At 40.8% G+C, this 27,995-nt stretch overlaps 1 protein-coding gene across 3 annotated transcripts; it reads left to right on the top strand.

Moving 5' to 3' along the window:
• Positions 1-323: 323 nt before the first annotated feature.
• Positions 324-27,995, top strand: knl1 (kinetochore scaffold 1). 3 transcript variants are annotated; one of them, XM_060042233.1, is made up of 33 exons: positions 324-379; positions 1,004-1,032; positions 1,248-1,281; positions 1,429-1,488; positions 2,010-2,092; positions 2,169-2,209; positions 2,804-2,825; positions 2,917-2,960; positions 3,045-3,094; positions 3,208-3,606; positions 14,006-14,088; positions 14,168-14,217; positions 14,867-14,888; positions 14,986-15,029; positions 15,137-15,186; positions 15,303-18,152; positions 18,242-18,371; positions 18,489-18,556; positions 18,642-18,740; positions 18,827-18,942; positions 19,026-19,116; positions 19,445-19,561; positions 19,675-19,762; positions 19,848-19,913; positions 19,996-20,035; positions 21,205-21,309; positions 21,428-21,537; positions 21,653-21,700; positions 21,886-21,995; positions 22,985-23,106; positions 23,706-23,831; positions 24,103-24,201; positions 27,476-27,995. In XM_060042233.1, the coding sequence occupies exons 1-32, from the start codon at positions 362-364 to the stop codon at positions 24,197-24,199; spliced, it is 5,412 nt and encodes a 1,803-aa protein (XP_059898216.1). In that variant the 5' UTR covers positions 324-361; the 3' UTR covers positions 24,200-24,201; positions 27,476-27,995. The 3 variants fall into 3 exon arrangements, with proteins under 3 accessions (XP_059898216.1, XP_059898218.1, XP_059898217.1); XM_060042235.1 differs by lacking the exons at positions 324-379; positions 1,004-1,032; positions 1,248-1,281; ... (5 more) ...; positions 3,045-3,094; positions 3,208-3,606 and adding exons at positions 12,448-12,715; positions 13,401-13,429; positions 13,642-13,675; positions 13,834-13,893 and having other exon boundaries at positions 14,177-14,217; XM_060042234.1 differs by lacking the exons at positions 324-379; positions 1,004-1,032; positions 1,248-1,281; ... (5 more) ...; positions 3,045-3,094; positions 3,208-3,606 and adding exons at positions 12,448-12,715; positions 13,401-13,429; positions 13,642-13,675; positions 13,834-13,893.

Below are 27,995 nucleotides of genomic sequence, written 5' to 3'. Positions count from 1 at the left end.
CACGTGCAGAGTTTCGGTTATGCCGATGGGAAGATTGTCGGTCTTCTCCACGCCAGTCGCAGGGAGCGTGACGTCACATACGAGCCGTGTAGTCTTTCTCGTGGTGTTTTCTCTACAGCCTTTATCTGAACAATTGCACAATAAACGGTCGAACTCTTTGCATGAAAAATTATCCTTTAAATCCACAAACAACATATGTGTAATCCAGGGCATATAAAGACCGGGACCAGAAAATAATTATTTTCTCTCCATTGACACATTCATATTTTTCGATCTCATAGGTCCCATGAGCCCTACCGGGAGGGGCGTGACTTCGCCACTCTATAAACACAAAGCTCACCTTTTCTTCTGACCGGTTGGAATGGTTGAAAAATTCAAGGTATAGTCACTATTTTGGTTTTCATTGACAGCTAGTTTTACACAGCTAATCACATGCTATAGCACATAGCTGCTACGTGCTAGGGCTAACTATAATGCTTTCAGCTACCGTTATATCATAGCAAGTGTTTTACTTCATTAATGCAACAGTATGGTCACTAGTATAACGATCAACAGTTACGTTTGAAAGAATATTTGTAAATAAGAATGATGATTGATTGAATGGGTTATTTGAAATGGTGCTTTGTTGATGTGGCGTAATGCATGCATTAAGCATACATTCTAAACTGAATTGTCAGTATAAACAGGTTATGGAGGTGAAACAAACTGGCAAGTTGGCCACGTTTAGTTTGCATTAACGTTACCTCTTAAATTATAGCCGACTTAACCTGATTCAATGACCCTTCTCGATCTAGCTTTACAGTATAACTATTTTTATTTTCTCAAATGAGTGGTTCAATGTTTAATTGTAGTTCTGTCACCTTCCATGCATGAGGGGTGACTGGTGGGTGAGCTTATTATGTAATGGCTATCAAATCAATAACATGATCTATGTTTCAGAATGCAATAGTGGTATTGCTAATGTTATTTCTGTAACAATGATTTTTTTTTATTCCAATTGTAGATGGAGTCACCTGACCCTCTAATGAATAAGTGAGTGACTTGTACACTTGATAAAAAAATTACTACTGAGGTTAAAGGGGATAATTTTTACATTGTCACGAACAATTCGTTTTTATGGATTGAATTCCCTTCATCATTAAGCTTTTGGTTTAAACTAAACTACAAGACTCAAACTATGACATAAAGAGTCCAATTGTAGTCATCAGTACACTGATATTACATCTGTTTTATAATTTATGTTGCAGGTCAAATGTTGCAGGGTCCAGGCGCAGTGTTTCGGTTAGTGAAACAGATTTAAAATCAACCCTTTTTCCCTGTTATTATTATTAATATTATTAATAATAATAATACAACATGGTCTTTGTAAATATAATGTGCATGGTATAAATATTTGATGACCAATGGTTTGTTTTAATCTTTTGTAAGATTTTAAAAGCGCCACGGACATCTGTCGATTTTGCTGACCCAGAGCTTGTGGAATCTCAGGTAATCACTTGTGTACCTGAAATACCAACCAAACCATCAAATTTAGATTTTTCCAATATATAATTCTCTCATCATTGTTCTACGGAAGAGGATTATGGCCACACATAAAGTAATTAAATTCTGACTTTATTCTCAGAATTCTGAGATTAATGTCAGAATTCTGACTTTAATCTCTGAATTCTGACTTTAAACTCAGAATTCTGACTTTAAACTCAGAACTATGGGTACCTGTAAGGACCAACCTCTGAGAATTCTGACTTTAAAATCAGAATTCTGAGATTAAAGTCAGAATTCTGACTTTAAAGTCAGAATTCTGAGATTAAAGTCAGAATTCTGACTTTAAAGTCAGAATTCTGAGATTAAAGTAAGAACTATTTTTTTTCTTATAATAATAATAATAATACATTTAATTTAGAGGCGCCTTTCAAGACACCCAAGGTCACCTTATGTTTGGCCCTAATCCTCTTCCGTATTGTACTCGTATTGTATTGTTAATGTTTCATCTTAATTATTTAAAAAAGGTTGAAGTTGCCATGCCTGTGGAAAAGAGGAATTCGAGAAGGGTCAGTTTTGCTCCTGCAACTGATGTTCTGCTATTTTCAAAGTAAGAGACAAAAATATTTTGTTCATCACAGTGCTGTTTCACATTTAATTACTATCTTATTTTTTGGGGAAAATAGAAACGGCTCACCGGTCCGAAAACCTCTACAAGATCTAAGTGGTAAGTAATAATGGTGTGTGTGTTTGTGAGGGGGGGGAGAGGGGGACACCGGGACACTGGATGCCGGTGAAACATAACAGATTTATCCATCGCAAATGTACCAACTGCATGGACAGCATATGTTACTGGACAATTAAGTCACTTTATCACGTAAACTCTTTCGTGTTGGGGCGAAATTCATGCTAGGGCACAGACAAGGAACAAAGCATTTGATGCCATTATGAGCCTACCCTAGGTTTGAATCAGTAAAAGAAAATAGAATAACTAAATTTACATGCATTTATTATCGGACCTACCTTGGGTTTAAATCAATTATATATAGATAGATAGATAGATAGATAGATAGATAGATAGATAGATATAGTGTGCCGATTTGAAAATTGTGATATCAATTGCGTTAAAGGAACCGTTACGCCGTTGTGTGTTCTTTTTGGTGTGTTAGCGCAGATACATTTCTGATTGATAATTTGATTGAGGCCTCCTGTTAGCTCTCTCCTTTTTCAGAATATATATATAAATAACATTTTAGACCATGATGGGCTGTTGGATCTTAATTTAAATGATTCCTTAATTTCGCCCATCTTCTTTTCATAGCCGCAATTAATCCTGACAACAGGTAAGTGGCCTTCCAAAGTACATCTCAAATAATGTCTGCTACCAAAACCATTCTAAAATGTTTGTGTTTCTCCCATGTTATCCATTTAAAGAAACCCTATAGGTGTCATTGTAAAGGGGAAACAACCAATCGCTGGTAGGTAGCCAAATTGAATGAAATAGCTTTTACTTGGAATTATTAGTACATCTTTGAAACAGTGCTGATAATGTGGTCCTTTAGACATGGAGAACTTGTTGTACGCTCCTTTGCAAACTTCCCAACAAAGAAAGGTGAGGTTTAAATTTATCAGCTTCTTTGCGGTGTAATTATCATCATTACCCTACTAATGAGTATGAACAACATCCATGTATAACATGGATTCGAATTTGTATTCTCCTACCAGGAGGTATCTATGGTCAGCCATGATGCAGAAGATCTCTATGGAGAGAAGACGTTGATGTTCTCTGCCGATGATGCCGACATAGATGTTACACACAGTCAAACTGTTATGATTACCAATGATTCAGACTTGCCCTATCAAGATGGTGAGATGCTCCCTACCTGTGCGAACATCGATTTCTTTATGTCCATGGACAGGAAGAAAGCTGAGCCATGTACTTTGCCTACAATCTCTTCCTCGTCAGTGCGCCATTATGATTTGGAATTTGAAAAACTCCTAGCCAACTTTTCTAAGCCAAGTTTGCCCAAGGACAATTCTATGCTGCACAAAGTGGAACAAAATGTTTCGATTCAATCAAAGGATGTCCATTGTCCAGATGATTCCTCTCAAAACGACTCAAAGGTGACTGGACCACCTGAAGGCCTGTCTCCCAATCACTCTGGAAGTCGAGAAAACCTTGGTGACCATCTTAAGAACAGATCACATGGATTGACTGCTGGAACTATTCCTAACTATACCTCTACCTTTTCTAGATCAATGTTTTCATTAGATGGCAAAGTCACCAGAGTCTCTGACCTCAACGATCAATTGGATGCATCACAAAATGATGTGAAATCTACACCACTTTCAGTGAATAAGAATAGCCCTGGGAATGCTAATGCATTTGGTGCATCACCTGAATCAGCGACAATGCAAAAGAACGATGGTTCTGACCTCAGCCAAGAAAACTGTTCTTTGTCCTGTGGATTAGAAAGCGCCCCATGCATTACAGCTGCAGTTGATGGAGTTGATGATACCTCTTCTACCAAGTCTAGACAAATGAGTTTGGCGGATCTACGATTTCAAATAAGGCGCATGAGCCGCCTGCTCGATGAACCCACAGAGAGGATTGCTGTAGACGTTTGCGATGCACCCTTGTCTCAACCCAAATCGGCCTCAGACGGAATCTCTGATAAAACCCCCTTGACTGCCCTACAACATAATCCTGAAACACAGACGACAGACAATGCAGACTATACACAACCAGAACAGTCCGCTGAAGAGCAACAACCCTGTGTAACTGCTCCTCTGAAGTTGAATAGAAGAAGCCTCTCATCCAGACTGTCAATGGGAAACCTTTTGCCCAAACGCCCACGCAGAAGTTGCAGGTCGCCTGGGAGAGAACACGATTACGAAGTAGCCACACATCAGCTGAGCAGCGGCATGAGTGACAACATCGTCGATGAAGTTCTTCCTAACTTCAGCAGTGAAGAGGATACGTCTATGGTCAACGAGAATCCACAATCCACCAATGAAGATGGTAGTTCACTTCATGGGCGACACTTGCAAGGTACGTCAGAGGAAGTAGTTTGGGTACTGTCGCCTGGTCATCCAAGTGACTCCCAGTGCGAGAGAACTTCACCAGTAGATGGCGAAGACATGATGGCGGCAGAAAAAAGGAGGAGGATCTCTTCGGAAAGCAACATAGAAACGGTAGGTGAAGTAAAATAGTTTGCATATATTTGTGTTTTGTAATGGGCCTTATTGACCTATACATCCTTATCGTTATGTTGTTTCCCCAGCCGAACCAGTCCCCAGAGAAAGGAAAGTGTATTGGCACATTTCCTTTGACTCCAGCAGTCATGGCCAAGGCTAAAGATGTATCTAAGCGTAGCACATCCCAGCTCAGATCTGAAACAACATTTGAATCAAGTAAGTTCTTCCACTAAAGTGATTCTAATTGACTGTCTGGTTAGCCTTGTCACTCTCACACTTAATATTTCAACCTTTTGGATTTTGTGTCTGAGTCAGTTTTATATATTTTTCAGCTCTCAAACAAAGCTTGTTTGAATCCCAGCTTGAAGGCCATATGGACTATACCAATGATTTCCAGAAGGTATAGCTACAACCTACAGAAAAAAAGTAAAGCCATTTATTCTTTCAGTAGTTAATTGTTTAATTATTCTCTCCTTCAATTCTAGAACGTTGCGGATGAAAGCATAACGGTATCTGAGTTCTTTCAACTCCTAAACATCGATTTTGTCATTCACAATCCTCGACAGAGCATCCTTCCGGGCAAGGTAAAACAAATTCTCCCCATCGGATAATGATCCAGATTAATATTCTAACAGCTATTAACGAAACGTTCTGACCCACTCATATGCAGCTTGCATCCCATCTGGGCCACACGCCAGATAACCTGCTGAAGAACCGGCACATTCATCATCCCAAGCAGATGGTGTATGAGGCTGAGCACAAGAACCTTGCAGAGAAGGTTGAGAGGTGGGTTTAATCCTGCACTTTGCTACCGAGCTCAAAGGAAAACCAGTGACTGCATTCTCATATACGTTTTATGTTTTCTCTGCCCAGGTTAAAGGCTCGAATGAAGGACCAAGCAAGACTTTTACACACTGTCAACCAACCTCTTTGGGAAGAGTTGAAATGTTTTTCAGAGGATGAAGTAATTGCTTTATAGTTCTCTCTTCTACTAATTAACAACTTATCATTGGAGCAAAATTGTTATGAAAGTATCTAGAATTCAAGGCAACTGAAGCAAAGTAACTTGGACGATAACAATGTGGCCAGGTCTTTAGTATAGTATTACTTATTATTACTCCTGTACACCGGTCGGTTCAAATGGGATGGTAAGTGCTGCATGGTTATAGATCAGAAGTGTTTTTCGACAGGCAGGTGTGTAGTTAAAGTGAGAATAAGGAAATGTATGTATTTCACGTTCAAGTAATTTAATAATTATGGTGTGAATCTAATGTGTATTTTTTCATCCACAGCTGAAAATATTTGGTTCGAAGATGAAGGAGAGAAGTAACTTTTTCCGGAAAAGAAGCAAGGCTCAGTCGCATGAAATGAAAGAGGCTCTATATTCAAATCTCCTCCAGGCTAATCTGGTAAGGGCAGGCCATTCATCTGTTTCTATCCTATGTGGCCCTTTTTACTTCATTCTCACAACTAAAACAGAACCTAAAGGTTGAAATGTATTTGTTACTTTCTTTTTTCTTAGGAGGAACGGCAGAGGTTGCGAGGGAAGACGGAGGAAGCCGACGGGATGCTGAAAAGTTTGGACGACTGCATCCAGGAACTAGAAACAGGTAATGAGACACTGGAGGAAATGAGACGTGAGTGCAGTGTCAGCCATTCAAGTAAATTTGTTATTGTCAACTTTGTTATTGTTGTTTCCCAGAACTTGCAGCAGTTGAAGAAAACGGTTCAGGTGACAGCAAACTGACTTTGAAGTCAGGTCAACTAGGTACATCAAGCAAAATATATTAAAAGATTACGTGAATTATTTATTGACGTCAAGAATACATGTATAATCCCCTTCTATTTGCAGGATTGGAGAAAGTCACAATAGAGATTGCTGATAAGGAAAGGTATGTGCGTAATGTTTGTATTATAAGTAATGTGAAATGTATCACATTGTTAATCCCTGCACTCATTAAGCCTTCAATCATATGAAAAGACAGCAATTTACCTTTGTCAAATAGACCATCTTGTGGTCTCGACCCGTTCTATGCTTATATTAGCTATTTGTTTATTTTATTGAACCTTTATTTATTCTGTATATCTCTCATTGAGGTCTCTCTTTGTCAAGAGAGACTTACTAGCTGTACATTTCTGTCTATTACTATCTTATGTATTGCTATCTATGTGTCAATAATGCCCACGCTTGTGTTTCCCTCAGACAAATGTGTGAAATGAAAGTGCAGAAGAAGTGCAACGTGGACCAGGTGAAAAGGCTTCAAGTGGAGATTCAGGATTTGAATGGCCATTTCACACTGCTGCAAGGGTCAGCATACATTAATTTATTCATGAATTCACTATGGTTTAATAAAACACACATTCATTCTTTCCCTCACTAACCTTTTCTGATCACGCGTTTCCCCTTCTGACCCAACCCTATGCAGGCTGAATGAGTGGAAGCTGGCAGAGAGAAGGGCCGACTGTGACGTCTACTCCTTCCTCTATGGATCGCTGCTTTTAGAGGTGGTCTTTGATACAGGCGCCGGTAAGGACACTTGTTGCTCATGTCTAGCTGGAAACCCTGGTATTGTGGTCCGTCACTTTGCAACAAAAGTCTGTTTCTACTTAAATTTAAAGACCAAAAGGTTTTCTCATTATCAGGTGAAGGACCCGATGAGAGGAATATCTTGGACATCAATTTCAAGCTGGAGTTTACATGTGATTCTGTTCAACCACGCAGTATGTTCATGTTAATGTTATTTTCACTGAATGCTGTAAACAATAAATATTACTAACTATTTTAGTGTGTGTACACACACACACACACACACACACACACACACACACACACACACACACACACACACACACACACACACACACACACACACAAAATCTGGTATAGTAGTGTATAGACTACACTACAATTTCCAGTATTATATATTCATGGCATTTTGTTTGGGTCCAACCAGAGGAGAAGTCGGAGTGCCATGCCCGTCTTGTTCACACACTTGTGTCAGACTTCATCAACGGACAAAGCCACTGGGTGGGAAAATATCTGAGCAGTCGATGCGTCCCAAAGGTAAGCCATCAGAACACGTATTATATATTTTATTAATATAAAAAGGGGGGGGGGGCTGGCCGATTTATCTCTCTTCTCATCGCGTCATGCTGTTCTCCCTCCTTTGAAAATGGTTTGATAATTAATAACGGGGTGATTTTGGACTTGATATCATACATTTTCTGGCCTTGAAATACAGTTCATGTGCACAGCTTTAGCATGTGTGGCTTTAGCAGACTTCATCCAACCTTCTGGAACTCTGTTCATTGCCATTCATGTTACAGATTAGATTGATAATCTTAGCTCCATTATGAGGGCTTTTACATGCTACCTTTCCAGTGCATTTCCCTCCTGCCATCCCCCGGGTTCATCTAATTTAACTACTGGCCAAGGTGTGGAGGAATACCCAGATTATACATGAGAGCTGCTTTGATTGTACTTTGTACAATTGTACAAGATCCCCTTCATAAACACACCTAATTAAACGCATGCATTCTGCCTCTTCTTCTAACCACATGCACATAAGAAACACATGCCCCCCATATCCTAACCACCCCCACGGAGCCCCGAGAGGGGTTCAAGGCCGCTGGCCAGCAGGGGGCGCCCTCGCTCCTGGCCCAAGTGGAACCAATGGAAGTCTCTGCATCTGGTTGGAGGTCGTTTTCAGCATGGTTTTATTTGAAACCACACATGAACTCTTTCTTCAGGTTGCCATGATACAGGAGTGTGTGTGGTGATGGCTGGTTTAACCTGTGCACGTTGATTACTCAATGTACAACAGGTGTGCCGCCTCACCCATCCCCGAGTCCAGTCAGTCTGACTTTAGCCTGCGCAGGCTGCTTCAGACAGCCATCGTCCACACACACTCCACAGTCCTGTATCAGTGGTGCCCGATTCATACTGTTGAAAACACCATAGAGGAGGCAAAGCTAAGGGCTGACGGTCCTATCTATGAACGCTGCTGCCCCCCAGCTGGGCTGACGGTCCTATCTATGAACGCTGCTGCCCCCCCGCCCCCAGCTGCTGCACGACGTGGCCCTGGTGGTGAGCCGCCTCCGGCTGCTGGGCGAGGAGGTGCGGCGCCTGAGGACCTGGGGATGTGTGAAGTTCAACATCTCGGACATCCGCTGTGTGGGCAAGCGGTAACCACTCTTCTCCTTTTTCCTTCAGTGGCAGAATAAACGGATTGTTTGTTCTGTTTTTGATGATGGTATGCAGTGCCGCTTGTTTGTTGATTCATCACCCTCCGTTGCAAGGTTTTATCCAGGTGTCATAAGCATACTTCTAGATACTCTTTTTTGCCCTTATTACCACATTATCTTAGATTTCCAAGGGTAGTTATCAACAGGCGCAGACCAAACTGTCAGGATCTAAGTGTGTGACGGATTAGCGGTAGCCATCTTGGTTGTTTAAGAAAATGTCTAAATGGTGCTCTTATAGGGCACTGCTCTGTAAAGTCTTTGTGAATCCCACATACCCCCATGTTATATTATATCAACGGGATTGGCATGACCCGGGCCAGGTATGCTGGTCATCTGTCTAAAGCGAAGGGACGTCGAACACGCACATGTCAGAGCAAATAAAGAATGACAATCGTCTGTGTACCGGGCTAAAACGATACCCCTAACTGATTTCTCTAAGGCATGGTATCTCCAAGCTATGGATCCAGAAACGTATATACGATAGTGTACTGTTATGTGTAAACAGTAAGCTCCTGTCGTTCTGCCACTAGCGTTCACATCGTCTTCAGCAGCCTGGAGGCCATGGCTGAGTTTGAGTTGTCACTGGCAGTCACGATGGCCTACCCCTGTTCTCCACTCCAATTGCAGGACTTCAAAAATCATATTGGATCGACTAGGTGAGTTGGAGTTACCCATTTTCTTCTGGGATTTGATCCTTTTTAGATCATCATCATTTGATTTGCATATATGTCAATGTATCATACTTGCTTTACTGCCTTTACCAAAGTAATGTAGGCATTTACTCAAAGCACATGATTTTAGTGTGTACATGTCATTCCATCCCTCGTTCAAGCCACTGACTTCTCTCTCGTATTTGTCTTGTCCTCCATAAAAAAGAAATGACTATATTGTACATTAATCTACATGTTGACATATGTTCTTAACTTGCAGCGTATGCCGCCTTGAAGAAATTGTGTCATCAGTATCTCCAGACAAAAACTACCTGACCAGAATTGTCATGGCTATTCATGCTGCGGTGCATTCATGAAGCTCTACTGCTGGCCTGCTTCCACTCTGGTCATGCTTCACTGTGGAATTGACGCATCCAACGTTTTTTTCCTTAGGCCTCTATTTTGTTTCTTTTTTTCTTTTTCTTTTGTTTGTTTTGAAAACCTTTGGTTTTCAATTGTGAGTCAGTGTGGCCATGTTGGTTCCTAGACACTACTTGTTATCGTAATAATCTATACCGGTTGATATATCATTTTTTGAAGACTTGACGTTATTGAATGCTGTGACATTTAAATGGGCTAACTCACCAGATGGACCGCAGCAGGAGGAGAGAAAGTTTTTTTTTATTGTATTGTGATCACATCCAGCATCGAGCAGCAATACCAGCAGGGGTATTGAAGTCTGAAAGTAAGTCTGTTGGGTGAAGTTGTCAAATATCAAGAGGGTTAAAATCATTGAAAACCTTGTACTGAGAAGTGTTGCCAATAAATGTTCCTGTGTACTATTTTCCCTCAGTAAGCTGAGTGTGTGTGTGTGTGTCTTCGGCAGCTGGAAGAGGAGGGAGATCAAGGTTCAATGGTCTTGAGAACCACAAGGGTCATTACATTTTATTTGCCACTACATTTCATCAAAGGAGCAATGGAGGGAAACAATGCATTATAGAGCAGCCCGTCACACAATCTAGGGGAGGTAAAATAAAATGGCCATCGTCACGGACCATGTGTTGTCGATTTCTTTAGTATCGCTCATATAGCAAGGTGTAGGTAAGTGATGTAGATATGTGCTCTGTGTTATAGATTTTAGGGCTGTGTGCAAAATAACATGTACCAGAGCCAAAGAACTAGACTAGGATTCAAATGAAGGATGTTGGATTGATCTAAAAAAGAAAAGTTGGGACCTTTTTCCATCTACCTTAAACAGTGCATTGTTCAATTTCCTCCCCAGTAGCCTCATCCCGCTATATTTAAGATAAACGTCACTGAGCTTGCGATTGCCATTCATCATTGACTTCAAAGACTACACTGATACAACTACAGTTGAATGTGTATGAACCACAAGGAAAGGAGCACCGAAAGCCTTGCATTCTATATCAGGGATGGGCAACTTTCATGATAAAGAGGGCCACATTTTTCATCATAACCATCGGAGGGCCACATGACGGCACACTTCAACTAAACGTGAGCTGAGAGAAGCTACACAATTTTGAATTTGGTAGATATGATTTCCTGTATTCTGGTGCATTTTGGGGATGGCCACTACCTAAAAAATCATCCAGAATCATAACCTATGTACGGTATGTTAATTGAACCAACATACATTCATTTCATGTTTTCCATGCTCAAACAGCCACATGAATGGTCAGTATTTTTATCAGTGCAAAGGGCTCACATACATCATCATTCAATTAAGTAAAAAAACTGAAAAACAGTGGCCCAACATTAAGTGCAACAACTCAATGAACTCAAACCCAACAAGCAGTTGTAGTAGTTGTAGTGGCGACTTAAGTGGATATCTTTAATGACTGATATCGCTTCTAAGCAAACTAGACGCATGGGTTTGCCTTCGAATTCTATGAATTCTTCTCATCTTTCTTGACCAAGTTTTCTGTAACTCGATCAATTCTTCTTCTTTTTATGTGCGGGCCTGACTGAGTGAGGATGCGGGCCGCCAGTTGCCCATCCCTGTTCTATATGATCTCCCATCCTCCGGCAGACCAGCTATAAATACCCCCCAGCATGAACCTGTCCAGAGAACACTATGGAAGGTCCGTCGGCTACAAGGAAGTGGAACAATAAATAGCCTTGACTAAAAATACGATGCAGGGGTCACGTTGAAGGTATGTCGCCACAATACAAACGCCAGCACCATGGACGCTGGGCCTGGTGTGTGCGTGTGTTGGTATGGGGGGGCGGGGGGACTAGGGTCGAATTTATTCATTTTCAAAACGGGCTCCACACACAGATCGGGTTCCTCTGAATTTAGGTCCTACCTGGTTATAAGCCCCAATAGCGACCACGTCGGCGTGCCTCGCACCTGCTTGCATTGTGCCATGCCTGGTGATCAGCAGAGTTTAGCTTACAACTTACGGACGCAAACACACATGCGCGCAACACACACAACGTTGAACAATCACATATTGGGCAATTATTTTTCTAGTACGTGCTTACAACAAATAACAGAACTTTTATTTTATTCCTCAAACTTTATTTCAAATGATGAATTTTCCTCTTTGAGTATATATTTATATATATATATATATATATATATATATATATATATATATATATATATATATATATATATATATATATATATATATATATATCGTAGCATTAACTAACTGCATGAATATGCCTTCCGCAGATACACTGTGAGCAAATATATAACAAATTCTTACTTCTCTATTATCCGATGTCAAAAAATTATCTTCAAATTTGAAAAACTGCCCCCCTTACTTGGTCATATCCTGTTTGCCAAACGAGCTTCCTGTATTACATTTTAATTGTAATAATTGTGTAATTTCGTTTTCAAAGTAGATCCTTCCTATGGATTAGATGGAGAATATATTCTGATTAATTCTTATGCTCGGTTAAAAAGCACGTAAAACTTCCAGCGCGAGTATCCTGAACATTTGAAAGGCATAAATGTTAAACAGCGCATGCGTAAAGGCGGGTTTTTCAAAAACGTTAACGTCAATGTTGTTCGGCACAGTTATGGAGTTATACCATGAAGGTTCATTGTGTTGAGTAAAGACAAAGCTCACCTTTTATTCCGACCCGTTGGAATTGTTGACATATTCAAGGTATAGTCATCTATTTTGGTTTTACTGGGGCAGTCATTGACAGCTAGTTTTACACAGCTAATCACATGTAATAGCACATAGCTGCTACGTGCTAGGGCTAACTATAATGCTTTCAGCTAACGTTATATTATAGCAAGTGTTTTACTCTTTAGTGATTCACTGCCCAAATAACGCCAAACATATTAATGCAACAGTATGGTCACTAGTATAACGATCAACAGTTACGTTTGAAAGAATATTTGTAAATAAGAATGATGATTGATTGAATGGGTGATTTGAAATGGTGCTTTGTTGGGGCGTAATGCATGCATTAAGCATACATTCTAAACTGAATTGTCAGTATAAACAGGTTATGGAGGTGAAACAAACTGGCAAGTTGGCCACGTTTAGTTTGCATTAACGTTACCTCTTAAATTATAGCCGACTTAACCTGATTCAATGAACTTTCTTGATCTAGCTTTAGAGTATAACTTTTGTATTTTCTCAAATTAGTGGTTCATTTTTAATTGTAGTTCTGTCACCTTCCATGCATGAGGGGTGACTAGTGGGTGAGCTTATTATGTAATCGCTATCAAATCTATAACATGTTTTATGTTTCAGAATGCAATAGTGGGGTCTTCTTTGTTAACTTTGAATTGCAAATGTTTTTTTCTGTAACAATGATTTGTTTTTATTCCAATTGTAGATGGAGTCGCCTGACCCTCTAAAGAATATGTGAGTGACTTGTTCATTTGATAGAAAAATTACTACTGATGTGATGTTAAATTTTTACATTGTCACAAACATAATTTGATTAAATGGATTGAATTCCCTTCATCATGAAGCTTTTGGTTTAAATTAAACTACAAGACTCAAACTATGACAATGAGTCAATTTGTGGTCATCAGTACAATGGTATTACATCTGTTTTTTAATTTATGTTGCAGGTCAAATGTTGGAAAGTCCAGGCGCCGCATTTCGGTTAGTGAAACTGATTTAAAATCAACCCGTTTTTTCCCTATGTTATTATTATTATTATTATAAATAAAATAAATAATAATACAACATGGTCTTTGTAAAAAATAATGTGCATGGTATAAATATTGGATGACCAATGGTTTGTTTTAATCTGTTGTAAGATTTTAAAAGCGCCACGGACATCTGTTGATTTTGCTGACCCTGAGCTTCTGGAATCTCCGGTAATCACTTATGTAACTGAAATGCCAACCAAACCATCAAATTTAGATTTTTCCAAAATATAATTCTCGCATCATTATACTCTTAATGTTTCATCTTAATTATTTAAAAAAGGTTGAAGTGGCCATGCCTGTGGAAAAGAGGAATTCAAGAAGAGTCAGTTTTGCACCTGCAACTGATGTTCTGCTATTTTCAAAGTAAGATACATTAGCTTTAACAAAAATATTTTGTTCATCACAGTGCTGTTTCATATTTAATTGTCATCTTATTTTTTAGGGAAAATAGAAACGGCTCACCGGTCCGAAAACCTCTACAAGACATAAGTGGTAAGTAATAATGGTGTGTGTGTGTGGGGGAGACACTGGATGCCGGTGAAACATAAGAGACTTACCCATCGCAAATGTACCACCTGCATGGACAGCATATGTTACGGGACAAATAACTCACTTCATCACGTATACTCTTTCTTGTTGGGGTGACATTTATGCTAGGGCACAGACAAGGAACAAAGCATTTGATGCCATTATGAGCCTACCCAAGGTTTATATCAGTAAAAGAAAGTGGAATAACTAAATATACATACATTTATTATCGGACCTACCTTGGGGGGGGGGGGGGGGGGTGGTGGTGTGTGTGTGTGTGTGTGTGTGTGTGTGTGTGTGTGTGTGTGTGTGTGTGTGTGTGTGTGTGTGTGTGTGTGTGTGTGTGTGTGTGTGTGTGTGTGTGTGTGTGTGTGTGTGTGTGTGTGTCGATTTGAAAATTGTGACTTCAATTGCGTTAAAGGAACAGTTACACCGTGTGTCTGTGTTCTTTTTGGTGTGTTAGCGCAGATACATTTCTGATTGATAATTTGATTAAGGCCTACTGTTAACTCTCTCCTTTTTCAGAATATATATGAATAACATTTTAGACCATGATGGGCTGTTAGATCTTAATTGAAATGATTCCTTAATTTCGCCCATCTTCTTTTCATAGCCGCAATTAATCCTGACAACAGGTAAGTGGACTTCCAAAGTACCGGTACATCTCAAATAATGTCTGCTATCAAAACCATTCTAACATTTTTGTGTTTCTCCCATGTTATCCATTTAAAGAAACCCTATAGGTGTCATTGAAAAGGGGAAACAACCAATCGCTGGTAGGTAGCTAAATTGATTGAAATAACTTTTACTTGGAATTATTAATACATCTTTGAAACAGTGCTGATAATGTGGTCCTTTTCCCAATCGAAACGGTACATTTTAGACATGGAGAACTTGTTGTACGCTCCTTTGCAAACTTCCCAACAAAGAAAGGTGAGGTTTAAATTTATCAGCTTCTTTGCGGTGTAATTATCATCATTACCCTACTCATAATGAGTCTGAACAACATCCATGTATAACATGGATTCTAATTTGTATTCTCCCACTAGGAGGTATCTGTGGTCACCCATGATGCAGAAGATCTCTATGGAGAGAAGACGATGATGTTTTCTGCCCATGATGCCGATTTCGATGTTACACACAGTCACACTGTTGTGATTACCAATGATTCAGACTTGCCCTATCAAGATGGTGAGATGCTCCCTACCTGTGCGAACATGGATTTCTTAATGTCCATGGACAGGAAGAAAGCTGAGCCATGTATATTGCCTAAAATCTCATCCTCGTCAGTGCGCCATTTTGATCCAGAATTTGAAAAACTCCTAGCCAGCTTTTCTAAGCCAAGTTTGCCCAAGGACAATTCTGTGCTGCACAAAGTGGAACAAAATGTTCCACTGACAATAAGTCAGACTGCTGCTATTGAATCCAAAAGCCTCCATGCTGTGACTAGGATGACAAAGCAACAGGGAATGAGTCGGTTTCCTATCACAGATCTGTTCAAAAACAGTGAAGACTTTGAACTTGATATGGACTTTACAACATGTCAAACTAGGGTCATTGAAGCAAAGGATCTCAATTTGGGAAAGCCCTCATATACTGTTACTGCTGGAGGATCAGTAAGAGTAATGGCTGACCACCAACGGGATAATGCATTGAACCTGGTAAAGATGGCCACTGATAATTTTGAGCTTGTTAACATGGAAATGACACAAAGCCAGACCGCTGCCAGTGTAAGCCTACATGGAGTCGAGCCATTGCAAATGAGTCACGATATTCTGAAACCTAGCACTGAGTGGAATAACCCATCAGAAGACAATGACATGGAATTTACAACCTGTGCCACTAGAGTCTTTGAAATGAAAGATTTCAATGTACCTGCGAAACGTGGATGTATGGCATTCAAGAGTTTGGCTTTTGCGGCAACTTGCGGTAAAGTAGATGTTGTTGCAGAGAATGGCTATTGCGAGGATAAAATCCAAACCAATACTGAAACTGACTTGGAGATGGAGTTCACCAGTTGTCAGACAAGACTAATCGAGACCAAACATCTTACTTTTGTGAAGCCATCACTGAAGATTAGTAGTGGAAAATGTTTTCCCACACTGGATTCAAATGCACATCTTCAGATATCTATGAATGCTGTCGAAAATTCTGAGGGTTCCCAAAATGTCGCCAACATTTTCCCTGAAGCCAACAAGGAAAATGATGGGCACACCTTGTCATTTTCCTGTGACGTCACAGGAAGTCGTGAGGGGTTTGAGCGTTATAATTGTGAGTCTGATGATATGGAAATGACAAGTCAGACTGTGGCAATCTATGCCAAAAACCTTAATCCGGTCAAGACTTTGGGGAACAGGCGAAAGAGTTTGGCTTTTGCGGCTACTTGTGGTAAAGTAGATGATGTTGCAGAGAATGGCTATTGCGAGGATAAAATCCAAACCAATACTGAAACTGACTCAGAGATGGAATTCACCAGTTGTCAGACAAGACTAATCGAGACCAAACATCTTAATTTTGTGAAGCCATCACTGATTTTCCCTGAAGCCAACCAGGAAAATGACAGGCAAACCTTGTGTTCTGAGGATGTGGAGTTGACTAGAAGTACAGGCATTTCAAATACACTGTTTCACAGGGGAAGGAAAAGTCGAGCATTGTTCGAAGAAAAATCGCCTGGCATGCATGTTAATGTGTTTAACATGAGCTCATCCGAATCGGGGAATCCAGATGAGATTGTCATCGGAGGAAGCCACAGTGTTGCGATTCAATCAAAGGATGTCCATTGTCCAGATGATTCCTCTCAAAACGACTCAAAGGTGACTGGACCACCTGAAGGCTTGTCTCCCAATCACTCTGAAAGTCGAGAAAACCTTAGTGACCATCTTAAGAACAGATCACATGGATTGACTGCTTTTGGAGGTATGAAACTGGCCCAAAATGGAACTATTCCTAACTATACCTCTACCTTTTCTAGATCCATGTTTTCATTAGATGGCAAAGTCACCAAAGTCTCTGACCTCAACGATCAATTGGATGCATCACAAAATGATGTGAAATCTACACCACTTTCAGTGAATAAGAATAGCCCTGGGAATGCTAATGCATTTGGTGCATCACCTGAATCAGCGACAATGCAAAAGAACGATGGTTCTGACCTCAGCCAAGAAAACTGTTCTTTGTCCTGTGGATTAGAAAGCGCCCCATGCATTACAGCTGCAGTTGATGGAGTTGACGATGCCTCTTCCACCAAGTCTAGGCGAATGAGTTTGGCGGATCTACGATTTAAAATAAGGCGCATGAGCTGCCTGCTCAATGAACCCACCGAGAGGATATCTGTAGACGTTTGCGATGCACCCTTGTCTCAACCCAAATCGGCCTCAGACGGAATCTCTGATAAAACCCCCTTGACTGCCCTACAACATAATCCTGAAACACAGACGACAGACAATGCAGACTATACACAATCAGAACAGTCCGCTGAAGAGCAACAACCCTGTGTAACTGCTCCTCTGAAGTTGAATAGAAGAAGCCTCTTATCCAGACTTATTTTGCCCAAACGCCCACGCAGCAGTTGCAGGATGCCTGGGAGAGAACACGATTATGAAGTAGCCACACATCAGGTGAGCAGCGGCATGAGTGACAACATCGTCGATGAAGTTCTTCCTTACATCAGCAGTGAAGAGGATACGTCTATGGTCAACGAGAATCCACAATCCACCAATGAAGATGGTAGTTCACTTCATGGGCGACACTTGAAAGGTACGTCGGAGGAAGTAGTTTGGGAACTGTCGACTGGTCATCCAAGTGACTCCCAGTGCGAGAGAACTTCACCAGTAGATGGCGAAGACATGATGGCGGCAGAAAAAAGGAGGAGGATCTCTTCGGAAAGCAACATAGAAACGGTAGGTGAAGTAAAATAGTTTGCATATATTTGTGTTTTGTAATGGGCCTTATTGACCCATACATCCTTATCGTTATGTTGTTTCCCCAGCCGAACCAGTCCCCAGAGAAAGGAAAGTGTATTGGCACATTACCTTTGTCTCCAGCAGTCATGGCCAAGGCTAAAGATGTATCTAACCGTAGCACATCCCAGCTAAGATCTGAAACAACATTTGAATCAAGTAAGTTCTTACACTAAAGTGATTCTAATTGACTGTCTGGTTAGCCTTGTCACTCTCACACTTAATATTTCATCCTTTTTGGATTTTGTGTCTGAGTCAGTTTTATATATTTTTCAGCTCTCAAACAAAGCTTGTTTGAATCCCAGCTTGAAGGCCATATGGACTATACCAATGATTTCCAGAAGGTATAGCTACAACCTACAGAAAAAAAGTAAAGCCATTTATTCTTTCAGTAGTTAATTGTTTAATTATTCTCTCCTTCAATTCTAGAACGTTGCGGATGAAAGCATAACGGTATCTGAGTTCTTTCAACTCCTAAACATCGATTTTGTCATTCACAATCCTCGACAGAGCATCCTTCCGGGCAAGGTAAAACAAATTCTCCCCATCGGATAATGATCCAGATTAATATGCTAACAGCTATTAACGAAACGTTCTGACCCCCTCATATGCAGCTTGCGTCCCATCTGGGCCACACGCCAGAGAACCTGCTGAAGAACCGGCACATTCACCATCCCAAGCAGATGGTGTATGAGGCTGAGCACAAGAACCTTGCAGAGAAGGTTGAGAGGTGGGTTTAATCCTGCACTTTGCTACCGAGCTCAAAGGAAAACCAGTGACTGCATTCTCATATACGTTTTATGTTTTCTCCAGGTTAAAGGCTCGAATGAAGGACCAAGCAAGACTTTTACACACTGTCAACCAACCTCTTTGGGAAGAGTTGAAATGTTTTTCAGAGGATGAAGTAATTGCTTTATAGTTCTCTCTTCTACTAATTAACAACTTATCATAGGAGCAAAATTGTTATGAAAGTATCTAGAATTCAAGGCAGCTGAAGCAAAGTAACTTGGACGATAACAATGTGGCCAGGTCTTTAGTATAGTATTACTTATTATTACTCCTGTACACCGGTCGGTTCAAATGGGATGGTAAGTGCAGCAGGGTTATAGATCAGAAGTGTTTTTTGACAGGCAGGTGTGTAGTTAAAGTGAGAATAAGGACATTTTTGTATTTAACGTTCAAGTAATTTAATAATTATGGTGGGAATCTAATGTGTATTTTTTCATCCACAGCTGAAAATATTTGGTTCGAAGATGAAGGAGAGAAGTTACTTTTTCCGGAAAAGAAGCAAGGCTCAGTCGCATGAAATGAAAGAGGCTCTATATTCAAATCTCCTCCAGGCTAATCTGGTAAGGGCAGGCCATTCATCTGTTTCTATCCTATGTGGCCCTTTTTACTTCATTCTCACAACTAAAACAGAACCTAAAGGTTGAAATGTATTTGTTACTTTCTTTTTTCTTAGGAGGAACGGCAGAGGTTGCAAGGGAAGACGGAGGAAGCCGACGGGATGCTGAAAAGTTTGGACGACTGCATCCAGGAACTAGAAACAGGTAATGAGACACTGGAGGAAATGAGACGTGAGTGCAGTGTCAGCCAAGTAAATTTGTTATTGTCAACTTTGTTGTTGTTTCCCAGAACTTGCAGCAGTTGAAGAAAACGGTTCAGGTGGCAGCAAACTGACTTTGAAGTCAGGTCAACTAGGTACATCCAGCAAAATATATTAAAAGATTACGTGAATTATTTATTGACATCAAGAATACATATAATCCCCTTCTATTTGCAGGATTGGAGAAAGTCACAATAGAGATTGCTGATAAGGAAAGGTATGTGTGTAATGTTTGTATTATAAGTAATGTGAAATGTATCACATTGTTAATCCCTGCACTCATTAAGCCTTCAATCTAGGGATGGGCGTGAGGAATCGATTGCTCGAGTACTCCTCGTTACAAATGAACTCGGTTGGTGGACAGGCAAACTCGAGTTTGCATATACACACAAACAAAGTTTTCTGAAGCAAATGTATCAATTTTCTGTCGCGCCACTAACGCATGCCGTGGGCACAAAGAAAATGAAATGTATCCATTTCTGTGTGGCACGTTCCGTGCCGTGTGCAGGCACGCCAGAATTTAAAAAGTTAAGAGATGGCGGTTAAAGCAAAGCGCAGCGAAGAATTGAAATACTTTAAAGAAATAGGAGATCATAAGGTGAAATGTAAAATATGCCAAGCGAAATCGAGCTACCAGAAAGTACTATGCGGCAACATATGTTCCTGAAACACAACGGTGAGTTCCGGAAACCAGACCCGCAGCAACCAAGTGTGTCGGCTATTTTCACTGCCGCAAGGCGAAGCAAGATCACAACGCTGAGTATTTCCATAGTCCATTTGCTGCCGTTTTATTTGCAGCTTTAAATTATTTACAATGGTTAGGCTACTTGTTTATTTATTTATTTTTTTAACCGTTACAGGCCTTGGTTTGACGTGATTTAAATTGTGAGACGCATATTTATTTTTGTAAGGAAAATGTGTTTTAAACGTTTGCAAAAATAAATAATGAATACTCTGATAACTGACTGTTTTGATGGAGAATAAGCATTACATGTTTGGTTGGTAATATTGCCGTTCATCATCAGGCCTATTCCTGCTGCAGATGCGTTGCATTCTAAAAATAGATTCGATTAAACGAGTACTCGATTGATCCTCGAGGAATTCCTTCGATCACTCGAGTTTGGAATTTACTACTCGTGCCCATCCCATATGAAAAGACAGCAATTTACCTTTGTCAAATAGACCATCTTGTGGTCTCGACCCGTTGAAGTGTTCTATGATTATATTAGCTATTTGTTTATTTTATTGAACCTTTATTTATTCTGTATATCTCTCATTGAGGTCTCTTTGTCAAGAGAGACTTACTAGCTGTACATTTCTGTCTATTACTATCTTATGTATTGCTATCTATGTGTCAATAATGCCCAATGCTTGTGTTTCCCTCAGACAAATGTGTGAAATGGAAGTGCAGAAGAAGTGCAACGTGGACCAGGTGAAAAGGCTTCAAGTGGAGATTCAGGATTTGAATGGCCATTTCACACTGCTGCAAGGGTCAGCATACATTAATTTATTCATGAATTCACTATGGTTTAATAAAACACACATTCATTCTTTCCCTCACTAACCTTTTCTAACCACGCGTTTCCCCTTCTGACCCAACCCTATGCAGGCTGAATGAGTGGAAGCTGGCAGAGAGAAGGGCAGACTGTGACGTCTACTCCTTCCTCTATGGATCGCTGCTTTTAGAGGTGGTCTTTGATACAGGCGCCGGTAAGGACACTTGTTGCTCATGTCTAGCAGGAACCCCTGGTATTGTGGTCCTTCATTTTGCAACAGAAGTCTGTTTCTACTCAGATGTAAAGACTCAATGTTTTCTCATTATCATGTGAAGGACCCGATGAGAGGAATATCTTGGACATCAATTTCAAGCTGGAATTAGATGGTGAGCGCGTAGAAAACTATGTTTACATGTGGTTCTGTTCAACCACGCAGTATGTTCATGTTAATGTTATTTTCGCTGAATGCTGTAAACAGTAAATATTACATACTATTTTAGTAGTGTATAGACTACACTACACTTTCCTTCCAGTATTATTTATTCATGGCATTTTGTTTGGGTCCAACCAGAGGAGAAGTCGGAGTGCCATGCCCGTCTTGTTCACACACTTGTGTCAGACTTCATCAACGGACAAAGCCACTGGGTGGGAAAATATCTTAGCAGCCGATGCGTCCCTAAGGTAAGCCATCAGAAAACATATTATATATTTTATTAATATAAAAAATAATAACTTGAGGGCTGACCGATTTTTCTATCTTCTCATCGAGTCATGCTGTTCTCCCTCCTTTGAAAATGGGTTGATAATTAATAACGGGGTGATTTTGGACTTGATATCATACATTTCCTGGCCTTTAAATACAGTTCATGTGCACAGCTTTAGCGTGTGGCTTCCAACCTTCTGGAACTCTGTTCATTGCCATTCATGTTACAGATTGATAATCTTAGCTCCATTATGAGGGCTTTTACATGCTACCTTTCCAGTGCATTTCCCTCCTGCCATCCCCCGGGTTCATCTAATTTAACTACTGGCCAAGGTGTGGAGGAATACCCAGATTATACATGAGAGCTGCTTTGATTGTACTTTGTACAATTGTACAAGATCCCCTTCATAAACACACCTAATTAAACGCATGCATTCTGCCTCTTCTTCTAACCACATGCACATAAGCAACACATGCCCCCCATATCCTAACCACCCCCACGGAGCCCCGAGAGGGGTTCAAGGCCGCTGGCCAGCAGGGGGCGCCCTCGCTCCTGGCCCAAGTGGAACCAATGGTTCCACAAATCTCTGCATCTGGTTGGAGGTCGTTTTCAGCATGGTTTTATTTGAAACCACACATGAACTCTTTCTTCAGGTTGCCATGATACAGGAGTGTGTGTGGTGATGGCTGGTTTAACCTGTGCACGTTGATTACTCAATGTACAACAGGTGTGCAGCCTCACCCATCCCCGAGTCCAGTCAGTCTGACTTTAGCCTGCGCAGGCTGCTTCAGACAGCCATCGTCCACACACACTCCACAGTCCTGTATCAGTGGTGCCCGATTCATACTGTTGAAAACACCATAGAGGAGGCAAAGCTAAGGGCTGACGGTCCTATCTATGAACGCTGCTGCCCCCCAGCTGGGCTGACGGTCCTATCTATGAACGCTGCTGCCCCCCCGCCCCCAGCTGCTGCACGACGTGGCCCTGGTGGTGAGCCGCCTCCGGCTGCTGGGCGAGGAGGTGCGGCGCCTGAGGACCTGGGGATGTGTGAAGTTCAACATCTCGGACATCCGCTGTGTGGGCAAGCGGTAACCACTCTTCTCCTTTTTCCTTCAGTGGCAGAATAAACGGATTGTTTGTTCTGTTTTTGATGATGGTATGCAGTGCCGCTTGTTTGTTGATTCATCACCCTCCGTTGCAAGGTTTTATCCAGGTGTCATAAGCATACTTCTAGATACTCTTTTTTGCCCTTATTACCACATTATCTTAGATTTCCAAGGGTAGTTATCAACAGGCGCAGACCAAACTGTCAGGATCGAAGTGTGTGATGGATTAGCGGTAGCCAGCTTAGTTGTTTAAGAAAATGTCTAAATGGCGCTCTTATAGGGCACTGCTCTGTAAAGTCTTTGTGAATCCCACATAACCCCATGTTATATTATATCAACGGGATTGGCATGACCCGGGCCAGGTATGCTGGTCATCTGTCTAAAGCGAAGGGACGTCGAACACGCATGTCAGAGCAAATAAAGAATGACAATCGTCTGTGTACCGGGCTAAAACGATACCCCTAACTGATTTCTCTAAGGCATGGTATCTCCAAGCTATGGATCCAGAAACGTATATACGATAGTGTACTGTTATGTGTAAACAGTAAGCTACATGTCCCCTCCTGTCGTTCTGCCACTAGCGTTCACATCGTCTTCAGCAGCCTGGAGGCCATGGTTGAGTTTGAGTTGTCACTGGCAGTCACGATGGCCTACCCCTGTTCTCCACTCCAATTGCAGGACTTCAAAAATCATATTGGATCGACTAGGTGAGTTGGAGTTACCCATTTTCTTCTGGGATTTGATCCTCTTTTGATCATCATTTGATTTGCATATATGTCAATGTATCATACTTGCTTTACTGCCTTTACCAAAGTAATGTAGGCATTTACTCAAAGCACATGATTTTAGTGTGTACATGTCATTCCATCCCTCGTTCAAGCCACTGACTTCTCTCTCGTATTTGTCCTGTCCTCCATAAAAAATAAATGACTATATTGTACATTAATCTACATGTTGACATATGTTCTTAACTTGCAGCGTATGCCGCCTTGAAGAAATTGTGTCATCAGTATCTCCAGACAAAAACTACCTGACCAGAATTGTCATGGCTATTCATGCTGCGGTGCATTCATGAAGCTCTACTGTGCAAGGTACACTGAATAATCATAACATAATAAACTGATACCTGCCAAGATCAACAATGTCTGTCAATTGCATGTAATCATGCATAAAAGCAATTCAAATGGACATTTTTAAAACAAATGTGTAAACGAAAATTTGTGATGTTTATTAGCGTCCTTCTTTGCACTCCGCGAGTAGTCCAGTAACTTATCAACCACAGCGTGTCCGGTTGCTAAGCGACGTCAACATCTTTGGCGGACTATTTCTCTGCTGATCGCTTATTTTCCCGATAATGACTGGTCTTGATCTTTACATCCTTACATAACGGCACTCTCTCTCTCCCAACAGTCTTCGCTGCGCAGTCTCATCCAAATACGTATTGTTTGCGGCGGAGGAGGGGGTAGATATAAAGACCGGACAAGAAACTGACGTCGCTGTGCTGTCCTTAATTGAAGGAGCAGGCCGAGAAAAGCTCTCTTGCTGGGCTTTCATTAAAATCACATAAAAATGTCGCAGCCAGTCCAGATGTGTCAGGTGTGCGCGAGAGACCCTACGTGCTTACCACTTTTGTAAATGGCACATATATAGTACATTCGGATCGCATAGGAATAGATCTATTCTGACTAGAAATCCGATCACAAGTCTCCATGTGAACGCGGCTAGTGTGTTGGATTCATGTTAATGTGTATTTAAAGACATTTCAATTTGTGGAAAAAATTGCGGGGGCAATTAAAATAAAATCTCTAATCAATCAAAACGTTTGCGACCCCCCCCTGCAGTACCTCCGTGGACCCCCTGTTGGAGACCTCTGGATTAGACTGTTAATGTCTTGTATGTAGCTTGTGATTCAGCTTCTTTACCTTCTCACTTGTTATTATCTTTTTCTATATAAAAGTTTTTCTCAGCTATGAGAAATATCTTGTTTATTTTTTACTTTACAAGGAAATCGATTACTTACTTGATTGGGACGGCATAGCAAATTATTATCAATGTTGCTCATGTTTCCTTAATAAACCTTGCATCTGAGAATGTGGTAGTTCTTTGCATCAGCATTACTTCATAGGCTACATAAATCATTTCTCAGCAGATTCTTAAATGTCACACTCAGACATCCATTCCTTAGCCCAGATTTGTGGACCTTCCCCAATTAAATCGAATGCAAGAAGGCTCCAATTTATATCTGTATCCATGCAATGTATGGCCTGTCTCCTATTAATTTTGTTTTTTAAATACTTTTCATTAGTATTGCTTGCTAAGCTTGTATACCCTTTAGGGGGCGCCATAGTGTAAGTATTTGAGTCAAATGCTATATAAAACGTTTTACCAATTAAAACATTTGATTGTAGCCTATATTTTTAGGAAAATGTACCTAAAATGGTTATGAATGGTTAAGTTGATTATCGGTAAAAAGTTATCTATACAGCTAAAAGTAAAACAATCTGGGTTTTTTGCACGTTGATCATTTCAGAGCCCTCAGTTGAAACTATAAGGCTAAATACTATTAGTCTATTTTTTATGAAACAAGGTATTCGTTCTTGAACACCATCGTTCCAGTGATTAAAAAAACAAGGCAATACCAATGTGAACGTTTGACTGCATGATTCCTGCTTGTCAAAGATGAATGACAGGGACAGTTTCCTGGGGGGGCTGGGGGGGGTCATTTCCAGGGGTCACGTGGCCAGAGACGGCGTGCTGTGGCTGGGGTTGGGGTTCAATGGGGTCGAGGGTCAGGAAGCTTACAGGGTCACGGGGGTCAAAATGGAGGTTCCCCGCCGTCGACGTTGGGTTAGGCTGTCAGCGGGGACATGTCCTCCGACTCTCCGTCAGACAGTGCTCCTGTCACTCCCCGATTCTACTGAATGATTTCCTGTCATTTTTGAGCTGTTGAGAATGGGCTAGATCCAGAGACTTTTTTGTTTCCTTCCTCCACATTTGTTAATGTGGAGGGTCTCGTCTGTGGAGTTGCTCTGCATGTTCTTTTTTAATTGGTGTGCGTGTCTCTGACCCTGACATCGACTCGTGATCAATTCAGGGTGTCTGATTACGGACATTGTGTGCTGCAGTTGTCCCCAGCCCCTATCTATGAAATAAGTGGAAGAAAATGAGTGGTGTGACCTGTTTTAACATTTGAGACAAAGAGAAAACCTGAACAGGTCTTTGTTGAATATATATATACATATTTATAAAGATATCTACAGCATCAGCATCATTAGCATCTGGGTCTGTTATGTAGTTTGTTTGTGTTGTCTCTCGCTCTCTGGAAGGAAAGACAATTTGATTATATTTACTAACCTGATTGACATTGAATACACTTGGTGGGGAATATCTCGGTTTTGACTGAGCTATATGAAATGGGACAATTCTTGCTGCAATGTTTGCTGCTTTGGTTCAGCAAAATATTAATTGACATATTGTATTAATTCAATTAAAGAATGTAACGATCTGTGTCAGAATACGCCTGTAACCTAAGCCAATCGAAGGCTACGAATAAATCATTTACACACACACACACACACAGTCAGGACGTTTCTAGCCTACTTTTCACAAAGAAAGGCATGCATATCAAGTGAACAGCATGTACTAGGCCCTACATTAGCATATATTGTTTTTAAGCTGGTGATTATAGTTTCTCACCACATCTTCACACGTGTGTGGAAAGAGAGACGCGATAAATCACACCAGGGACGTATCTGGCGATGCAATGCATTGTTTGCCCCACGAAGGGTTCTAATCGAGTAGAGTTGGTCATTTTGCGCTTAGCAACATGGCACAAATGTGTTTATCCTGAGATCCTAGAGGGTAGTATTTCACCACAGTAACCGCATTAAGGGTCGCGCCATTGACCAGTAATGCTGGTGTCACAACGCTTTCAAATCCCAATCCAGAATGTAAGGTTTGTTCACATGCACAATATAAAAGCAGATGAATAAACACACTGAGAAAATGCAGTGCTTTGGGCTTTTCTGTTTAGCATCTAAGCCTACCATCATATATCATGGCAGTGAAATTGACTGGGCAACACTGCCAATGAATGAAAAATTTGTAAGCTAATATAGACTTCCTTCATGATATGGACAACCTCACATGTTGTCATACAATGAATTAGCATGGTAGCCTGGCTATGACGCACCCTCCTGAAGAGTTTCATTTGGGCTATGTTGGTTGCTATATGAATGTTGATTTTATGCAAATTCTGCTTGTTTTCTTCAATTGAAGATGCGGAAAACATTGGCATATATAACATAGCAGTGTTTATGTTATGACCAAATATAGGCTTAATTACATTTACATATGTATTATTCCTTTGTTATTTGCATGCACAGCCCAGTAGCACTCTGCTGCTGGGGTACTGCTGCCAGCTACCCATTCCATTGCTGGTGTTTTTTTTGCAGCAAAATGACTGCGGATTGCTGTTGTCTCAAGAGAGGCATCCAACGTTTTTTTCCTTAGGCCTCTATTTTGTTTCTACTCCCTTTGGTTTTCAATTGTGAGTCAGTGTGGCCATGTTGGTTCCTAGACACTACTTGTTATCGTAATAATCTATACCGGTTGATATATCATTTTTTGAAGACTTAACGTTATTGAATGCTGTGACATTTAAATGGGCTAACTCACCAGATGGGCCGCAGCAGGAGGAGAGAAAGGTTTTTTATTTTATTGTGATCACACCCAGCATCGAGCAGCAATACCAGCAGGGGTATTGAAGTCTGAAAGTAAGTCTGTTGGGTGAAGTTGTCAAACATCAAGCGGGGGTAAAATCATTGAAAACCTTGTACTGAGAAGTGTTGCAAATAAATGTTCCTGTGTAC

The sequence above is a fragment of the Gadus macrocephalus genome, chromosome 21 (genome assembly GCF_031168955.1).
Source record: "Gadus macrocephalus chromosome 21, ASM3116895v1".
Lineage (NCBI taxonomy): Eukaryota > Metazoa > Chordata > Actinopteri > Gadiformes > Gadidae > Gadus > Gadus macrocephalus.
The sequence above is the reverse complement of the archived record's forward strand: the minus strand, read 5'-3'. Positions and strand labels throughout refer to the sequence as shown.

Coding starts and splice junctions, on each gene's coding strand:
- knl1 (XM_060042233.1), top strand. Junction 14,889..14,985: donor GCAATTAATCCTGACAACAG/GTAAGTGGACTT, acceptor ATCCATTTAAAG/AAACCCTATAGGTGTCATTG. Junction 19,763..19,847: donor CATCCAGGAACTAGAAACAG/GTAATGAGACAC, acceptor GTTGTTTCCCAG/AACTTGCAGCAGTTGAAGAA.